Source organism: Thermobia domestica, chromosome 5, assembly GCF_964235325.1.
Source record: "Thermobia domestica chromosome 5, izTheDome1.hap1.1, whole genome shotgun sequence".
Taxonomy (NCBI): domain Eukaryota; kingdom Metazoa; phylum Arthropoda; class Insecta; order Zygentoma; family Lepismatidae; genus Thermobia; species Thermobia domestica.
Window position 1 is genome coordinate 224038620 of NC_137458.1, and position 22044 is coordinate 224060663.

The 22044-nt window shown below is 33.2% G+C and overlaps 1 protein-coding gene across 1 annotated transcript in view; it reads right to left on the reverse strand.

Moving 5' to 3' along the window:
• Positions 1-12819: 12819 nt before the first annotated feature.
• Positions 12820-22044, reverse strand: part of LOC145684777 (trypsin-1-like) — a 72640-nt gene continuing 63415 nt past the window's right edge. The window contains exons 5-7 of the mRNA XM_081757149.1: positions 17900-18102; positions 15872-15929; positions 12820-13018 (exon numbers count right to left, since the gene is read on the reverse strand). Coding sequence (XP_081613275.1) covers positions 12897-13018; positions 15872-15929; positions 17900-18102 — 383 coding nt within the window. The 3' untranslated portion in view covers positions 12820-12896. The remainder of the gene's footprint in view (positions 13019-15871; positions 15930-17899; positions 18103-22044) is intronic.

Consider the following 22044-nt stretch of genomic DNA (forward strand, 5'->3'; position numbering starts at 1 on the left):
GAATAAGAAATCGATCGCCATCAAGCAAAGTGCAAATAGATGGTAAAATTAATGTGGCCAGCATTTTCAAGTAAGTCTGGTCTGTAACCATTCATTGGACAAAGAACGGTCCAATCGGTCCTCTTCATGATAGCTCACACCAGATATTCAGTTCTGGAGAATAAACCGCTTGCTCGGCATGATAAAAAATGTGAATATTGTGTGATAATGTTCAGCAAAATGTACAATGTTCAATTTTAAAATTTTGCTAAAACTGTACCAATAATATTTATAATATGTATTTAAAGGACAACACATATTATTTTTTAATGGTCCTGCTAGATTTCAGTGTATATTCTAGATATGCATGCTATAATACATATTTAATAACTTATTTATATTATTTGTTTCCTTATATTAACATTACTTTGATGGAATATCTTCTTTGTATCATATGAAGGGTAACTTGCTCGTGATGAAATATGTATAGAGATATTATACATACTTCCCAGAAAATGATGAAATCACAGTTACTCTATAAGCACTTTCGCTAAATATTTCATCATATAGGGAAGGAAGCAGTAAAGAGAAAAAAAAATGAAATGAAATCTTTGAGTTTTACGTCCCACGGATATGCCGGTTAGGCTAAAGGAGACGGTGATGATGAGAGATGAGTGAAATGGTGGAATGAAGAAAGTGGGAGGAAACGGGAGAACCCCGAGAAAACCCACGAGCACGGTGTTTGTCCACCACAAAGTCCACTTGGCGGGGGCTGGGATCGAACCCGCGACCCCAAGCACCAGAGGTGAACGCTCTACCACTGAGCCACCGCGCTCCCCAAAGAGAAAAAATGAAATGAAATTTTTGAGTTTTACGTCCCACGGTTATGCCGGTTAGGCTAAAGGAGACGGTGATGATGAGAGATGAATGAAATGGTGGAATGAAGAAAGTGGGAGGAAACGGGAGAACCCAGAGAAAACCCACGCACACGGTGTTTGTCCACCACAAAGGTCACTTGGCGGAAGAAGGGTTTGAACCCGAGACCTCTAGCACCAGAGGTGAATGCTCTACCACTGAGTCACCGCGGCCCCCAGTAAAGAGAAAAGGAAAGAACTGTTTTAATTTAATTTAACTTTTTTATATATCTCTTAATTATGAATTTCTACGAGGGACAATATTTTTAGAATATATATATATATATATCATACCAAAGAGGTACATGTAATATCGCCAATACAATGTTACAAATTCAATGGGAAGATTCTCGTGATTACCCTTACAGTACGTTCGGTGTAATTATACCTTATATTAAATAATTAAAATTAAAATTAAAAAAGAAGTTGCATATTATAGTAATGACTGTACATTACAGAAAACATGCATTTTATATTTTACAAAGTGTATATTTTTAACCTGCTCACTATGCGGAAACAAATACAACTCGTCCGTTAACTACTTACATTCTTAGGAATGGAAAGTTATGTGTGTATTCTTGCCAATGATGTAAAATGGAAATGCATCACTATTTTTACGGAAAATGTTCTATTCTTAATGAAAGATGATCGGATAGGAATTAATTTGTTCAGCTTATCAAAGACCATCTTCTTCTCAAGGATTATCTCCAGGGGTTCAAGAAAGTGAACACAGTGAACACGAACCTTCTGTAGAAAAATAAAAGTTACTACTCCTCACCGCAAGCTCGTATCTAAATGAAAAAAGAAGAGGAAGAAAAAAGCTCACGAAAAGACAGTGAATCTTGGGAAAACTTCCTTAGGAAGGTAAAGAAAATAATTAGTTTTGATATCGAAGGTGAATGTCAAGAAATTTTGCTCAGTAATGATGATGATTGTTGTTGCCTATGTTGCAATGAGCTTCATTCATTGTCTCGCTCAGAAGATTGGTTACAGTGTATGACCTGCCGAAATTGGGCTCATGCAGCTGTGAGTAGTATCAAAAGTTTGCGTTTGTGTACTGTAGCAGTAATTATGGGTAAAGTTGATGTGACTTATTTGAAACATTGAATTCAGTAAATTATGTTTTAATACTTCTTTCATATTATTTCATAAAAGCACAGTTTTTTGCAATTATTTAACATCTGAATATCCAAGCTTTACAGCTCATATTGTACATTATTTACAACACATTATGTTCGAGCGTTTATAATTGAAATTAAAGTGTATTTTAATTATACGTTTTATATCTCTGTGTATTTTAATTATTTGTATGCCATTTTACCCAAGTATAGGCCTAAAATGGCACACTGTACTCAAATATGTTTTTTTTATTCATTTATTGTTAGGCATATCGTTTTTATTGTTTCTTCTCAACTGTTGAGACATACTTGGTAGCTTTATATAAGACAAAGGAATAATATCACCTGAAATTCGGACTCATTTCAACTATAGTTTTATTTATTTATTTATTTATTTTAAGGAAAATCAATAATAAAAAGTGATATGCTAATTTTGGCCCAATTTCTATGGTATCTACCTGCCAAATTTTATCGAAATCGTGAATCACTAAGCTGGTGTGCCTTGTTAGTAAGTTCTTTAACGAGAACCCTATATACCTTATTAGTACACCTGTATGCCTTCAAAATACAAGTAAAGATGACACTCGACTTTTAGTCAAATGCTTAGCATTATGTACTTCCAGCAAAAGTTGTGAATCTTCAGGACCCTACGTAAAACTTTTCCAAGCCGGATATAATCGCCAATTATAACTGGCAAATGGGATATAAAGACAAACCACATCAAATGACAATCTTGTATGAGATCAAGCATAAAATAGTCAACATAGCATTGGAGTCAGTAATTACTGGGGTCGTTTTTACGATATGCAATAGCTTGATTCAAGGTGAATTTTTATGTTTCTGCTTGAGTGATCAACACTAGAATATCTTACAATAAAATATTAGTAGAATTTAGTTGTCATGGAGCTGAATGGTAAATAGCTTACCTTTGATGTAATGAGTTTCTGATTCAATTCCCGGCCATGCGAGTTTGTAGTGGATGATATCGTGTTCGTGGGTTTTCTCCCACATTTTAATTCCACTCACTTCTATAAATCATCTCTCTACTTTAGCATAAAGGGTATAATTAGGGGACGTAAAGTCAGAAACTTCATTAACAGATATTTTATCTTCTGCCTAGGTGTCAGTGTTGCCACTTAATAACTTTTCTTTTATTCCCCGCTAGGTGCAGTTTCTAATGGAACAGGATAATCAAACAAACCCTGGATACCCAGGACTAAAGGATAAGGGTAAAGATTATGTTTATTATTGGCCTGAAATTCAGAAACAGTGCTTGGTGAAAATAAATAAATAAATAAATAAATAAATAAATAAATAAATAAATAAATAAATAAAATATAATCTACGAAACATAGGAAACAAAAATAAATACAGTGGACTTTTTTTATTCGAAGTTCAAGGAGATACAAAAAAGAAAAAAAGAAAAAGAAAAAATAGAACTACCTAAACTCCGAATTATCCAAAACCGTGCATTTTTAAATAATTAAAATCAAGCGAACAAAACTACTGTACGCCAGAAACGGTAATGAATATGCACCAGATTTTATCTTTAAGAGAATATATTTAGTATTTGCGTGATCCAATACCTCTCCCCCCTTTAAAAAAAAAACAAAAAAAACTACTTTTACTCGCACGTAAATTAGGACACACGTACCCTAGAAAATACGTTTAAATACAGTACAACATACACTGAATTCATGATATACAAATTCATCTACATGAGTAACATCCTTATATATCATATATATATCTGCTATCCAAAGAACTTGGTAATATTAGTTTGATTGGCTTTGCTTTGATTGTTTTTACACGACCAAAAGATCTTCAATTTCACTTATTATATGAAATACGCCACTAATAACATTTGGTTGACACACCTTCTTAAATATTCAATCGTTTCAGAAACTTCAGTTAAGTTTATGATTTCCTCTTTTTTCACTTCATTGTCTATCTCTTCTTCAGCTTAGTCATTGTGTGTTTGTGTCACTCTTCACTACGGTTGCCTCTGGATAACGGAAAACTAGTTGAAATGGCATTCTTCTGTATACAATCTGTGCAACACTAAACATTTTTGTACTCTACCTACTTCGAATTATATAAAATGAAATTCATTTTTTTTTTTTAGAATTGTTTTCAATGCAGTTTTCAATTGGCCTGAACTTTTGTTCAAATTATCTATTTTGAATTATGGAAATTTGAATTAATGAAACTTCGCTGTAATTTAGTTATGCTTCTTCAGTCCAGAATAACTTAGAATTTCTGGTTCATCTGGACAGGATTCTTTTCATGGTATAATAAAACTAGACATATTTAGTTCTACTAAATATCAATTAAGGTTATTTATTTTAAAATGTTTGAACTAGTTATGGAAATGTAAAAATTTTAATAATAATAATAATAATAATAATAATAATAATAATAATAATAATAATAATAATAATAATAATAATAAATAAACAAATAAAAAGTCCAAACATGAGATATATACCAACTAATGGATCACATTGACTTAAACAAAATGATATAAGTGAATGTAAATCTTAATTTGCAGTTTTCTAGAGAATAGTATTTTTTGTTTGTTTGTTTGTTTGTTTTGTTTTGTTTTGTTTTGTTTTGTTTTGTTTTGTAAATCTAAAAAATTATGCTGCACGATAAGCATGTCATTTACTAAGATCAATCTAATCCTGAAGTATACTTTCATTAACTTTTTCATTATGGCACTAGAATGTAAAAGTATACAATATGATTAATGAGATATGGCCCAAAATTATCATTAACTCTTAACCTTTAAACGCCTGCCAGGGATTTGATCGAAATCGTAGACTCTCACGTTGGAGGCCATGGCAACTTCCCTAATTATCACAGAGTCATGATTGATACATCGTTGGAAAGCTTATGGAACGAAGATTCCAACGAACGTAGTGACATTTGTGCAATTCTCGCTCTATTTGTTAAAGAAGTTTTATATGGAACCATCCTGATAATAAATGTAGTTTACGTCATAAAACTGAGGCAAAAAAAAAAAAAAAAAATTGGCAAACTCCCTCCTCTTCCTATAGAAGCAACACATACAGGGTATTACGTAATGAACTACTTCGTTGCCCCACATACCAATTTTTATGAGTGTATCCACAAAGGGACTGGGAATTGCGAAATTTACCCTCCCTTCTCCCCCGTGGTGCCCTCACATACATAAAATACATATCGACAGAAATCTTCATCCTTCAGGAAAATATTGATACTATAATTATCTTCCTAGTTTAATTAGGGGCTGAACTATTGAGGTTTAAAACCTGGACGCAGTAGTTGCGTCAATTGTCTTTTAAAGATTAAATTTTAATTTTTGCTTAACTATAATATTGTCCGATGAAGTGTCAAACGACAGATCACATTGATCTGAACAAAATGACGTGCTTGAAGGTAAATTTTCGTGTCTGGTTTTCGAAAAAGCAAGAAAAAATATTTTTATTGCATTAAAAATGTATCGTTCTGATGCAATTGATATTTTTCATTCTCCTGGAAAGAATTATTTTTTTATTATGTATTGTATGCAAAATAATAATAATAATAATAATAATAATAATAATAATAATAATAATAATAATAATAATAATAATAATAATAATAATAATAATAATAATAATAATAATAATAATAATAATAATGTTAAGTGGCATATTGCATATTCTTGTTTGATTTCTCTTAACAATGACACAATACTACTAGCAGTGACTCAGATATTCCTAACAATGATACACATTCTACTTGTAATATACAGAAAATTGAAGTACTGGAGAATTTATGGATTAGAACACAGCATATAGATTGAATGAACAACAGAACGTCTTTATTGATAAATATCTTCCACCAAGGGTAACCCTCATTTAGAATCATGACCACAGATTTTTCTTGTGATAAGTATGTAAAGCGAAAGATCGTTTGGAATTCGGGAAGTGCATTTGTCTTGAATAATATGCGACATTTACAGAATTACTCTTGTCTTCTGTCCCTTTTTCCTTAATTCTTGATTGAGAAATGTTAGAGTGAAAAATCTTCATCCATGATAGAAATATTTTTGCTCCTGTTCAGACATGTCTTATCACTTGTAAAAAAAACCTTACCTTTTATCTCCCTTACAATCTCCTGCGAATATATTAGACTCTAAAAGTTTATCTGTAATATTCTGATGTGTTTATGAAGGAAGTTTTAATATTTGGTTGATTTGATTTTTATACAGTGTTTGTTAAACTTTAAAATATTTGAAATTTAAAAAGAAAGAAATAAAAAGAAAATGTTTTGCTTTACAAATGAAGACTATTTAGCTGAGACCTGAAATATGGTCCTCTAATTAAGCACTAAAAGAGCCGAGGGAAATAGCCTGTTCTCCGCGAGGTATTTTTCTGTGAATCCATCAACTGCGTCGGGTTTAAGTCTTAGCTTAAATTGGAGCCCCTATCCATAGTATATCTCATCCTGCATTGAATTGATGTTTTATAACGTTTCCATCAATTAAAATAATTATTAAATTGGTAAGTAAGGAACAATACCGAAAGCAGTGGAACTAGTACGAAGCAATTTAACGAGTGATGTATTGCCAAAAACTGAGTTCAGAAATTTGCTTTATTTCAAATTAAGATAACTGTTGTAAATTATATTAATGCAATGATGTATTATGGTTTGTTTAAGTTACTGCATCAGTGTTAAAGTTGCGCTTATGATTCTAATATAGTGTACAGTGTGAATTAAAAATCAGGTAACACAGGAACGTTTCCTTTGCTCATTTTAAGTTGCTATGGATAGTAGAATGAAAGAAAGTTCTGACATAAAATGAAAGAATGGAGGTGACTTTCCTGGTTTGCAGTCACTGTTACAGAGATGAAGCAGAGGAATTCAAATTTCAGGTACAAAGGAGCAATCACATACAACACAATAGAAAAAATGATACTGCAATCCAAAGGAATCAGTAGCATGTACAATAAACTACGTAATGAGAGACTGGAGATCGGTATAGGTAAAAGAACATCAAGTTATTAGTTTTGCGCAAAAGCTCAATGAGGAATATGCGTTGCTTATCGATGAATACGGCAAGATTATGACAATGTATTATATTAAATTGATATAATTATGAACAAGGCACATACATTACAGAAACTAACAAAAAATGAAACTTATAATACTATAGTAGTATCTTCATCAGATAATAATGTCCTTTGTTATTGATTGATTTGAGTTTAGCGTCCGGTTTAGCATCTAGGCTGTATGAGACGTGGATACAGCCTAACATAGGATCCGAACCACATAATGTCCTTGTATCTAATGAAGGTTAAAAGAGGCATTTTTGAGTCTGATGAAGATACTGCTTCAGTATCGAAACGTTACATCACATTATTTTTTTTTTATTTATTTATTTGTTAAATGTGTGTGCTTTGTTAATAATTATATCAACTTAATAAGATTTTTTTACTTCGTGAAATAAAAAATGAACATTTTGTACAAAATTTTACATTAGAAACATATCTATTCAGCACATATATCAGATGATGACATACTTAATCCATTGTTTTTTGTTATATTCTTCATATTTTGGAGGAAACTTTATTCCCTAAAATTGCAAAAGAATTTATTCAAATTAAAAATAAAAAACAATGAAATAAACAATGCGATTCTCTGGATAAATTGTTTTATCATCTCATGGAAACATTTGATTTATATTTCTGTATTATAATGATTTGTAGAAAGTGACAATTAAAAATAGCACAGTTGAATGCTAAAAGAAATGTTCTTTCCTGCTGCAATATTTTACAATATTGCTGAAACTTAAACATTTTAGTGGTACTTTATTTTTACAGTTTAGCTAGTGTGTAGCCGTCATCACCGCAGCCTTCCGAATTAAAGTACAGAGCATCGTCTGCTAATCTGATAATGAACTTACAAGGAATGTGGAAGCTAATATAGTAGGAAACTTTGTCAGATAATCAAGGTATAATGAAGCTAAACTAGTAGTGAGCTTTCTTTTTCAAATACATAAGGAATATTGAAGTTAATCTAATGGTGAGATTTGTTATCAGCTATTCAAGGAACATGGAAACTAATCTTGCAGTGAGCTTTCTTTGTCAGGTATTCAAGAAATACGGAAGAAAATCTAGCAGTGAGTTCCGTTTGTCAGCTACACAAGGAAAAGAAATATTGAAACTCATTTAGTGATAAGCTTTGCTTGTCAGCTACATACGAAATATTGAAACTAATCTAGTGATGGGCTTCTGTGTCAGCCACATAAAGAACATGGAAGTTAATTTAATCCTTTATTTGGCACTGTTGCTGTCAAGCAACATCGCATTCTATGGCGTTATCCGCACGAATTATAACTTGAGTGATTGTTTAATTGGCATTATTGCTTTCATACAATATTCATATACATGATTTGCGGATCGCTTCATTAGATACTTCTAATCTTCGTCAACAAGGAACAGTCAAATTTAGTATTGTAGAAACTTTATCTCCTACGTTCCACGAAAGGTCCTTTTTCTTATTTTTTTCATATGTGGTTTCTTGCTCTGTAGGAAAATATTTTAACAAAACTGCTGCTAATTACTGAGAGTATTCTTATGGTATTTTACCATAATAGGGCAAAACTGCTCAGTAGCTACACATAAGACCTATTTTATGGCAATGTTGCTTTGAAATAAACTTCCTGTATTTTGTAACCAAAGTACAAAAATACCTTAAAAATTACGAAATTATGATCAGGAAGATATGGTATAACCATAAAAGAAATCTAAATATTTTAATGGTAATTCTATCAATGCTTGCTATCAAGGGAGATTTTCTACTGGTATTAATCGAGTTTATTGTTATTACGAGTAATTATTTTTTTTATACAGTTGGTTAAAAAGTATATTTCCATCTGAAACTCAGGGAAGGCAATTGGCCCCTCTACTCCCCCCCCCCCCCAAACGACGTCCTGGTAAGATATGAGTGAAGAATTGGTTGCAAAATTTGACCTAAATAAGCTATACAAAATCAAGTAACAATGATAATTCCTTACTATACTAAACACTTTCTTAGGTGCTGACACAAGAAATACTGGTAAAAATGCATGTTATATTTTGTAGTGCAGTACAAAATCTATTACAAGATGATTTACCCTAAAACCAATACCTTTAAAAACACGGACCGTATCCTGGAATATAAAACTAAATGGGCATACATTTTCTTTATGGAATTTCAAACACGTTGAAGCAACACGATCGATGTAAATTTATTGCTATAGTAATTTAGAGTTTATATTGCAGTAAATAATGAATGCAAGTTAAGATAAATTTATTATTGAATTTGTGTAGAAATGTTATAGACTATCACAATATCTCACTTTATAAATAGGATTCTTATTTTATTAGCAGCTGTAATCGTGAATTCAGAATTCTGTAACAGTGTTTGTGAAACTGTGATCCTCAATGTATTCGCTTGTGGTCCTTTTAGATTGAACACTAGTTCAAAAACGACGGAAAAGTACTATTCATGTAAAATGCGTATCACACACTATAGCTGAGAATTTCTAACAAGTATTGATTATATAAGTATTAAATTATATAATTTAACTAGCGTAAATTACTCCCTTTGCTAGGTTAAAATAAGAAACACTAGTAATATGTTCCGTTAGACAGTCACTTTTTACTATTACTGAATCGCTCTCAAATCAATAGAAACAAAGAAAATATAAAAAATCAGAATATATATATATATATATATATATATTTGGTCTAGGAATTAATTCGTGCGGTTTTACAAAAGATGGCGTAACTAGCTTATTGTCCCATAGTTTCGTTGATCCGAACATGCGTTGAAAACTACTGTCATTGAGCATCTTGTTTAGTATATGTCAGTTGCTTGAAGCGGAAACAACAACATTTTTTCTTCAACTGAAAATGGCGCATTTTGTGCCTGATAAAGTGTTTCTGCGGGGAGTTATTCTTCATTGCTTTAACATGAAGAAAAGTGCTACCGCAAGTCATCATATTTTAGTGGAAGTGTTTGGTGACCATGCTCTAGCTGAGCGAACGTGTCAGAAGTGGTTTGCACGGTTTAAAGGTGGTGATTTCAGCTTGGAAGACCAAAAGCAATTTGGACAGCCAAAAGAATTTGAAGATGAAGAATTGAGAGCATTGCTTGATCAGGATTCGTGTCAAACGCAGGACGAACTTGCAGAAGCATTTGGAGTTGAGCAAACAACAGTTTCCAAACGTCTCAAAGCCATAGGAATGATTCAAAAGATGTCTTATTGGGTTTCACATGAATTGAAAAGAAAGACGTTGAAAGAAAAACCGTTTGCGAATTGCTGCTTCAAAGACAGAAAAGGAAGGGATTTTTGCATCGAATTGTAACTGGTGATGAGAAGTGGATTCATTACGAGAATCCTAAACGAAAAAAGGCCTGGGTGAAGCAAGGTGAACCAGGTTCTTCACAACCGAAACGAGATATTCATTGTGCAAAGGTTATGCTGTATATATGGTGGGATTTGAAACGTGTGGTGTAATATGAACTTCTGAAACTTGGTGAAACTATTAATGGACACCGCTATCGACAACAATTAATGCGTTTGAAGCAAGCTTTGGCCTGAAAACGACCAGAATGGAATAACAGGCATAATAAACTTATTTATCAAGATGATAACGCTCGACCACATGTCGCAAAACCAGTCAAAACCTATTTGGAAAATGTCGGATGGAAAGTGTTACTCCACCCGCGATATTCACCAGACACTGCTCCGTCTGACTACTACTTGATCGATTGCATGAATAACGATTTGATTGGACAGCGGTTCACTTCTTCCGAAAATATCGAAAAATGGATCTTTGATTAGATTGCGTCAAAAGATGAGGAATTCTTTTGACACGGAATCCGTAAATTGCCTGAAAGATGGGAGAAAGTAGTGGCTAGCGATGGACAATATTTTTGTTAACGTATTCATTTACTTTGTTTTTGAAATAAAGCTTCAATTTTTATTAAAAACCGCACGAATTAATTCCTAGACCAAATATATATATATATATATATATATATATATATGTGTGTGTGTGTGTGTGTGTGTGTGTGAACTGAATTTGGATTTAAGGGCATCAGAAGTGTCACTGTTCATCTCAGTGACCCCAAAAGCTATGGATTCGACACTAATATCGCTCATTTTCGATCATTTATATATATATTCAAGAGTTATTAAGTTTTATTTATTTTTATATATATACATCTCCCTCCTCCCCCTCCCCTACAATGTACCATCAAAGTGAAATGATATAAACCATTCCAGGTTCGAACTTCATCAATGTTGAAAATTTGATCGATCGGGTGGTTCCAGACTTATGAAGTCACAAACATAGTCACTTTCATTTTTATGTATACAGATAAAGTAAATTATACTAATTCTTATAGCTTATACAGATTTATTATTCTAAATAGTCTTGGTAACCTTCGATTATTAAAACAAATGGTATGTATTTTATTCATTAAAATCAATATAAAATTAAATTAATTTTAATTAATATTGTTTAAAAGATATACTTGTACTGGTAAATTCTCAAAACAGTTTTTTAAAAATGATAAATTTGCTTTCGAAAAGGACAAGAATAGGATGCGTTTACACAACATTCTTACTAACTAAAGTGATGCTCAGTTGAAAAGAATTCGAGAAATTGGCTCGATAAGAATTGGAAAGTGACTATTTCATAAAATTAGCGTTCCTGAACTTAAGAAAAAGGTAAATGAATCATCTCCTACTTCTCTAATCTCGATAAAAAAAAAAATGACGCTCTCCACTTGTAAATTTTTAAAATATAAGTTAAACTCTTGATTTAACGCACTACTTGAGGTGAAAAGTGTTCACAATATCTGAATTTTCTTAAGGCGTAAATTGTGTTATGAAAAATATTTAAAATACGATTTTACACTTGAAATTTTGCTAAACGTATAATGTAAATGTAAGTCATTTTATGTACATATATTAATAACAAATAACTTCTTACAACTGCGCATAAGAAGATTGAAAAAAGGCCTCAAGCTTCAGTTACTTTCCCATTCACTATTGTTTCTTAACATCAAATATATAAGTTCCCTGAAATGGTTATAATGAAACCACACTTCCGGATCAAATTCTGCTTGTTAAATCTAGGTTTTACTGTATATTGAGAGATAAACCTACTAAGGAAACAAGTTAAAAAGTGTGTGAGGAAATGACTTCGATTCTGCTGTGTTGTGAGTTTTCCAGTATGTGGATTGCGATTTTATCAAGTAAACTTTGATACTATGTAAAAAAGAAAGAAAAAAGAAACTAGTTGCTTCAGAAAAAGGAGAATATTTTAGAAAATTATTAGGCCATATTTCGATTAAGTAATATAATATTCTATTTAGTTTTTGGAATACATTGAACTCAATTGAATACATAGAGCGTGTAAATGAAATGAAATCTTTGAGTTTTACGTCCCACACTTATGCCGGTTAGGCTAAAGGAGACTGTGATGATCAGAAATGAATGAAATGGTGGAATGTAGAAAGTGGGAGAAAACGGGAGAACTCCGAGAAAACCCACGAGCACTGTCTTTCTCCACCACAAAGTCCATACGGCGCGAGCTGGGATCGAACCAGGGACCCAAGCACTGGAGGTGAACGCTCTACCGCTGAGCCACCATGCCCCCATAGAGCGTGTAAAAACAACCTTATTGATGTTACGCTAAGGAAAGATACTTTTGAAAGAAAAATGTAATCCTTATGTTTCTTTTTATGCTTGTTTTTAATAAAATAGTTCTACATTGCTTCGTTTCCACATTTATTCAAAACTTATAATACTTGAAGATAACAATGAAATTATCATAAATAATTCTAATGTTGGTATACTTTATTGCCAGCAATACAATGAATCTTTTGTATTTTCCAAAATCCATGACACATGTTCTGCAACTCGAGTGTAAAGTCCTGGATAACCTGGTTCAGCACAACCTATTCCGGTCGAAACAATACCTAAATCACAAAGGAGGAGAAAAAAGTTATTGATGTGCCGTACAAGTTTAGAAAATAAGGAACATGCAGCGACAAAACCTAATTATATGTTTTCATCCTGATATCAGAATTACAACTTTCGTTTCCAATTTTGATACTGTTAAGGATGAGGATATATATATATATATATATATATATATATATATATATATATATATATATATATATATATATATATATATATATATATTTCGCAGTCCTTTTGTAAATTCAGCCTTTTTAAATGAGCCTAGGAGTTTTACAAAATGCCGGCCATTTGCAAAATAATGAACGTAATTCTCAATGAAGCTAATCCGCAACAGCCTCTTTATAATAAGACCGGTAGATTTTAGCCCGTTTGTAAGCATGAACCACGTTTTACAAATGAACTGGGGAAATGGCCAGTTTCTTTGTAAACTGGGTGAAAGAAAACCCCTGATAAAATACTGTCAATATGTCAATATTGTTTATTATTTATTATAGTAACCTTTACATACTTCACAACTCAAATGCTATAGCATTCAGTTTTTCATACATTTGCTAGTTATTACTTTATTTCTTTTAATAATCCTGTGCGAATTAGTACCTATTCGTGTTAATATTGGTTATCTCCCCTGTGTTAAAATATTTGTTTCATTTACTATCTGATGATAGTGAGAGTTCTCAAACTTCTCACGTCATTTTTTTCTAATTTCTGCTATCTTTCAAAACATGAAAAATAACAAATATTGTGAAAACATTTGTTTGTACAAGGCACACTTGCATGACATTTGAAGTGGCATTGATTTTTGTTTTTATAACAGAAACTATTTGTTCGACATGGATATTTTATAGGTTTGCAAGAACATTTTTTGAAACCTTTCTTCCGAACGGTGAGAGCTCGGACGCTACTTTTCTCAGCGAAATGTTTCTTTCGGACACAGCACTGGAAATAGGAAAATTACATAGTGGCAGTTCGTTTCGAGGAAACTAGTTTTTAATTCTTCCTACATTGGTACCAAACCTATAAACACTATTTCTGAAAGCTTCGAATTTTCCTGTAATAGACCTCATATCTCAGGTCCACGGTCGACCTTTGGTATAGCAACAGTTACAAAAACAACAATGTCAATATCATACAATAGTCTTTGTGTACTTGCCACTATTTTCTTTGAGCACGTGTTTACCCCTTTGTGTGCTTTGTGTCTCTCCGAACATATATTTTCCTGTTTCCAAATGGAGCACATAATTTTGGATCCGTAGCCCTCACTATCGTTTTTTGCAAGTTCACTGCAAATAGCATATACAAGATGAAGACATATCTTGCAGGTATTGGGCACCAGTGGCTTCTTTTCCACACATAACAGACCAATTTGTATATTTTATTTTCTTCAATTGGATGCTCTAAATCACATGAGGGACTAGGTTTTTCATTGTTATCTTCTCTGCTGACATTTCTGTCTGCGTGGTTGTTCAATTTCTCCAGTTCTTCTATGGCTATGAACTTTAGGACGGAGTCTGACAGACCAAAATTTAAAAGTCGTATCTTTGGTTCACTACCAAATAACGCATGGTAAGGTGGTCTTCCAATAATTCGATGAAATGAGCAGTTCTTCTGCCATGAAATGAAATAACAACGGATCGATTAACTTTTACTTCTGTTCTCTTTCATCCTGCTACGTAATATATTTTTAACTTCTAGATTACTTCGTTCAACACTTCTCTGGCCCTCTGAATGTTGTGGTCTCCCATGAACGATTTTGTAGTCTGGCCATAATTCCATCAATTCCTTGATTATTTCTGCAGCGAACTCTCGGCCATTGTCGCTCTGTAGTATATGCGGGGCACCAAACTCAAGGAATATTTTCAGAAGTTCAATCGCTACTTCAGCGATTCTTTTGGTACATAGTGGTCTCAAATGTAGAAATTTAGTCCCACTATCTTGATAACTGAGTAACCATTTAAATTCAACGCTGTAAATCGATGAGGTATACCTGTCTTCTTCCATTAAAGTCTTTGAAAACAATAGGACGAAATTAGGATGTCTCTGTTAAAGAACTCATTCTTTCGCATGAATCCTTTTGATCTGCACCCTCTCCTGTTCGACCAAAAGTTTATCCCCTTCAAACCTTTTATCTATTTCCAAGCGCATGGATATAGATCAGAGTTACAACCTCTTATAGTGTAATATTGGTTATATGGAGCTTAACATTATTGTGAATAAAAAAATGACCTTTCGCTAGGATTTCGTATATAGATATCTGTATTTTGATCATCTGCTGTAATAAAGTAATGATGTTTATAAATCACTAGGCATTGATGTTTGAACCTGATCCCAAGAACTGTATGTATACCTGTAGATCCAGGGTTATCGAATATGTAATCTTACCGATTTAGGCTCAATTCCATTTGACTGTTTTTAGTAGTTTCTTTAAAAGGCCAATAACCAGTTATCGAATAATACAGTATGATTTGGTAAACATTAATCACTCTGGCTTTTCAAAAGTTGAAAATAACTACAAATGGCATACCAACACTGCGTGTATTTCTTTTTGATGCACTAAGACAACTTTCATTTTAAGCTTTAACAGTAATTTTATAGTATTTGGGTATATCACAAATGTACATCTGTTGTTGGATAACAATTTTAATTTCTTATTAAAAGAATTAATAAAACAAGACATATGGAAGCAGTTTCTAAGAAAATTGAAATACTACATTGTTCGAAGTATAACTGTAACAACCTTTTCTGCCCTTTAGTTCTTTATTCTATTTCTTCCTGTTTTAGAAGTTACCATTATATTTCATTAAAATTGATATTTCATCAAGCATTACCTGCAGGATACCTGTACCTACCCGCTATTTCATACTTTCTACTTCCAATGTTTACTTGCAACGGACCTCCACTATCTCCCTGAAAAAAAAAAAAAAAAAAATAAAATTTGACATTAAATAACATAGAACCACTTTGAAAAGTGATTTAATGTGACTCCAATTTTTATGCCTCCTTACAACATGCCTACAAACATGAAGATTATAACTCTATCGAAATCTTTATGTTTATTTCACGCACGTAAATTTCTTAGTATTTTATTATTTTTTTATTCGCTTGTTAAATTGTCCAGGCAAGCCAGAAAAGAATAGCGTTATGTCTACTGTAATAGTGAATAATCTGTGAAGAATGTGAGAGTGTAATAGTGAATAGTCTGTGAAGAATGTGGAAGAGTGTAATAGGAAATAATCTGTGAAGAATGTGGAAGAGTTAAATAGTGAGTAATCTGTGGAGAATGTGGTATAGCAAATAGTCTGTGAAGAGTGTGACACTATTGTCAATAGTCTGTGATGAGCATGAGGATGGCCGGCTTTGGCATGGGTCAAAGAGTTCGTGGCAGCAAGAATGAAGTTGGAGTATGCAAGTGGGTTTGTTAGAAGTACTGTGAAGAATATTATTTAGTAGCATGGGGATAAAAATTAGTAAAGTACTTTTGAAGTTTGTGTGCATGTACCCGTGTTCGTAAATAAAGAGTACCTTAGTTTGGAAGTAGTTATTTTAATAGTAAAAGTTTCAGCAGTATACCTAGTACAAGTTTTAGCAGTATAGCAGTGGCGACGAGGTGACAGAACATCAGTCAGAGAGCAAGATCAACACCTACCAAGACAACACCCAGAAGATGGCAGAACACCAGTACGAGACCCAGATAGGCAGCTACCGACAAGATATCCAGGAGATGGCAGAACATCAGCAGAGCAGCAAGATTGGCAGCTACCAAGAAAATCCGGAAGGATCAGGAGACCACCTAATAGATTGTCATTGTAAAAAAAAAAAAAAAAAAAAAAAAAAAAACGGGGGAAGAGTGTAATAGTGAATAATCTGTGAAGAATGTGAGAGTGTAATAGTGAATAGTCTGTGAAGAATGTGGAAGAGTGTAATAGGAAATAATCTGTGAAGAATGTGGAAGAGTTAAATAGTGAGTAATCTGTGGAGAATGTGGTATAGCAAATAGTCTGTGAAGAGTGTGACACTATTGTCAATAGTCTGTGATGAGCATGAGGATGGCCGGCTTTGGCATGGGTCAAAGAGTTCGTGGCAGCAAGAATGAAGTTGGAGTATGCAAGTGGGTTTGTTAGAAGTACTGTGAAGAATATTATTTAGTAGCATGGGGATAAAAATTAGTAAAGTACTTTTGAAGTTTGTGTGCATGTACCCGTGTTCGTAAATAAAGAGTACCTTAGTTTGGAAGTAGTTATTTTAATAGTAAAAGTTTCAGCAGTATACCTAGTACAAGTTTTAGCAGTATAGCAGTCTACATTGTTATGTTCTTTGACCACACTGTATAACTTCTGTGTCATAACATATAAACCTGTGTATGCAACAAATTGTAACAAACTGTAACAATTTCCTAGTTACATTATATTGTAGGACGTATTTCTCTCTAACTGACATTTCTGTGCACGTCGAGATTTTGGATTTGAGACACTATAGCTAGTACTTTTTCACATTTCAATACAACCTCTTCCATAGTATATACACTAAGGACTTCTTAGTTTCATTCGATTCGGTAGACCAACACTTTAGCCTTTCAAAGATAAACAGCCAAGTCCGCAATGCTAATTCTGGACTCAACTTATTCTATGAGAAGTAACACTCTCAATTACCATTCGTCTTCATTCTAACCCCATTGGATAATTAGCGAATCCAGTGAACTTCCCGTTTAGTCTTATTCAACAATCTACAAGATCAAGCTGTTTCCAGGCTCATAAGAGGAAACTCATCTACATCGTCAACAGCATGTTAGTGAGAGAGAAATATGTTCCTTGCCAGGGGCAGATTAACGGGGGAGGCTTATTAACGGGGGAGGCAGATTAACGGGGATAGCTTATTACCTGACATGCATCTTTGCCACCATCCAAAAATCCAGCACAGAAATGTGAGTCAGCTATTTGAAACGGGAGATAACGAGATTCTGTGCATTCTGCTCTGGATAGTATTGGCACGTCTACTTTTTGAAGAGTACAAGATTGATTACTGTGTTTTTGTAGAAAACCCCATCCGCTTACAGTTCCTATCTTCCCATAATAGTATATGCCTAGAAATTAAAAATATATTTTTAATCATTTTAGTTAACAATAAATAGCAGAAGTGAGATTGTAAGATACACTTCTGCTATTTATAATTTGTAAGATAAATACTATAGCACAAGTGAGAATATAAATTATAAGATAAATACATTTTACTGAAGAATTAACTATTTAATACTGTTATAAAGATCAAATTACATTGCTGTTTTTGAAAATTTCAGCTTTATAAAAAGATAACGGAATTCATCATTTGGGATATTAATACGAAAAGGTACAATTTTAGTGGTATAGCACATACGTTGTGGGCCCAACAGCACCTTCAGTTCGGTGTGCAAAGTGCTGGAGGCAGTTTACACAGTACTTCGATAGTAGAACGTGGACAAGCTAACAAGAAATATAAGGAAACATTACTATGTCTTGTCGACGCCAAAGGACACAATATGGGGAAAAAAAGTTCGAACGAGACAGAATGATCAACATACGTACAGAGGTCTTGTACCACAAAATTGATGTCCGCATGGGACATAGCGTTAGGACATAGCGGATGTAGAATTGTTTGCGTTGACAGTTCGTCAGCGTCTGGCGAACACTATGCTGACGGCACGTATGCGTTTGCATCGGCTTCCAACCCAGAACCACAAACGACTCAGGATACAAAGGCTAATGATCACTGTTGCTGACATGCTGAGTGGCAGACGGACTTACTATCAGACAAGTCTCACTTCAACTTATCGTACAACGATGGTCGCATACACGTTAAAAATTATTGTGGTGAGCACAATTCGCCAGAAAGCATTATCGAACTTCATAGTAATATAATAGTGCGGTATGTGAGACGCTATTGGGTACAATATACGATCTCGGGTGCTACAAATTAAGTGCAACGGTATCAGTGAACATTATATCAGAGAAGTTTCAGAAACTAGATCATATCCTTTCTTCAGACAACTGCAGATACTACATTTTAGCACAGAATAGTGCCCGACTACATGTATTTTTAAATGAGCAAGCCTTCTTCGAAAAACGACGTGTAATGCTGTTTCCAGGGTCTACACGATTGTCCAACATGTGGCTCATTGATGCGTATGGGACATGGTTGGTCGGCACCTTGTTAGCCAAAGTCATCCAGAAGATAGTGTCAATATCTTGTAGGCACCCATACAAGAAGCGTGATAGGTGATTCCCCAGTAATACATCCAATGCGTGTTCAATTCGATATTCATAATGTACACAAACTTTGAGTGAAGCATGAAAAGGCTCTACACCATATTAACTTACCAAGGTTAGAAATGAACAGTTCTGAAGTTATATTATTTTATGGGGCTCAGTTTAATAAAACTTCTTTATAAATATACTCTGTATGGCCGTCCGTCCGTCTGGGAAACACAAAAATCTTAAAAACTAGTTGATGTATTACTATCAATTTTAGCCAGGATGTAGAGGATTAAAAGTAGGAATTGAGTTCGTTGATGGAGGTGACCATCAATAAGGATTAGTAGAAATCAACCATTTTCGATTTTAGCGTTGCTCACTATAGAACAAAAATGGTAATAGATGGCAAGAAGCAGTTTTATGCAATCGAATAAGCGTCAAAAAATACATTACATTTCTATCCTTAACTCTCTACTAAGATCGGAAATGTTAGAAATCCATTTCTACTTGTGGTTTTAATATTGATCTACATAGAACAAAAACGATGAAAGATAGGAAAAAATGTTTTTAGTTACTGGGATCAATTTAGCGATCTGAGAATAGGAATTATTAGTTCTGTTAATTATCTATTAGTTCTGAGATAGTTCTATCTACTAAATCAGAAGTGGCAGAAATCTACCACCTCCAATTTTAGGTTGAGATTTCTGGGCTTTCGGCATCTAAGGCCATTCAGCCCGTCACGTATAAGGGATGAGGTCCCTCGGTGAGCACACTATCCGGGAAAAGGAAAGGAAGGAAGCGGCCTAGGACCTATAAGTTAGGTACCACCCAAGCAATTGCCTGGTGTGAATGAGGAAAACCCAGGAAACCTCATTCAGAATGGCTGGTCTGAAAAAGCTCTTTACTTTAACGACCGAGTGCCCCCACCGGAAATCGAACCTGGGACCGCTCGCACCGAAGGCGAGAGTGTTAGCGACTACGCTATACGCGGGGCCACCATCTCCAATTTTAATATTAATGGAGAAACTATCATGCCATAGGGACCAAACTCTTTCACGTGGTGTACACTTGACACTGTTATTTATATGTAGTTACATAATACCTGTTATAAAAATATTATTCTATTTACTTGTCTTTCTTCGTGGTGCAATTTTCGCAAACATCAGTGTATTATCTGGATGAAGTTATCTTTCACCAAACTATCACAAAATTTAATTGCATCTTAAATAACAAAAATTTTCCTGGCAAGTTATATAACTTATTGATTAATGTAAATTTTGTAGAAAAAGTAGAATATGATACGCTATCTCACAATAACATTCACCGATAATATCAACTGGTTTAAGAGAAAGAATTACGTATGTATTTAATCAATACTTTGTAATAAAAAGAGAGCAATGTGTTCAGATATATATATGTTTCTACAATTCCTGTTTTCTTAATGTCATGTTTGTAAAAAATGAAATATCTTAATTTAACGTCCATTGATTCTGCCCTTCAGACTAAGCGAGAGTAATAAGTTCGATACTTGAGATGTATAGAGAGAAGAGAATGAATCATTTCTTAAAATACTTAAGTCAGAATGTTTTAGAGAAAACGTTTATAAAATTAAAGAAGTTACATATACCAAGAATAAATTCACATTGTTTTTATGTTTCGAAATGAAAACAAATAAAATCTCTCAATATTTTAAATTTTCAATGAAAAGTGAATTTAATTATTTAGTGTAATGTATTTTGCGATTATACCTTCGAAGGCTAAATGAGATACTGACATATGCAAATGACAGATAGTGAAAGGAATAATTGAAAGAGTAAATACAAGGAAATAAAAGAACTCTGAGAAAACTCTGCTCGATTGTTGACCATCCAGGGCAAGCTTATATTGCTTGTTGTTAAACCTGAGATCTTTTACATTGTAGGTAAGAGCCTGCCTGTAAGTTTAGAATGTAGTAAAATTTCATACAAATTTTATATACAATTATATTAAAGACGAGCAATCATTTAACGCCTTTAAAATACTTTAAAAGGTTATTTATAGTAGCAATTATCCTCTAGTACTCATGATGCGTACAATTTTGTGTGATACTACATAGCCTATGTATTTCAGCTTTTTCTTCCATCTTCCTGTCTCAACTCATTTGGGGGGATAAATTTTGAAACTCATTTGCGAGAAACGGTGGCTCAGTGGTACAACGCTTACTTCTGGTGCGAGATGTCCCTGATTTGATCCAGGGCCAAGATGGACAAGATCGTTTCATGGGTTTTCTCGGTGTACTTCTGTTTCCTTCCACTTTCTTATTTCCTAATTTCTTCCAATATTATTTACTTGCCATAATCATCGTCTTTCCTTAGCTTAAAGGAGACAATCGTGGGACGTTAAACTGAAAGTTTTCATTTTTGCAACTCATTCATTTTATTAAGTCGTAGTTTTAGATTATTTTTATTTTATTTGTTTATTTTTTAAATTGTGCCTTATTACTCTTATACTTAATGTGCTTTTTTCTCTTATCGTTACATCTGATTTTAATATATTTTTATTATTACGCTTTACTTACCAATTTTTATCTTAATGACAAGGATTAAATGCTATAACACTCTTGGATGAAGCTTGCTTGTTTTAATAAAGACGTTTAATTTGGAATTATAAAATGATAAAATATTTTATTATTTGAATCTTACTTTCGAAATTTAAATGTACTTCTTATACAATATATCCTCTTATGTTTGCACAAAGGTGTTATTTCCATTTTAGTTCATAATTTTTTAGCAATCATATTGTGCAACTTGGCTAATTAG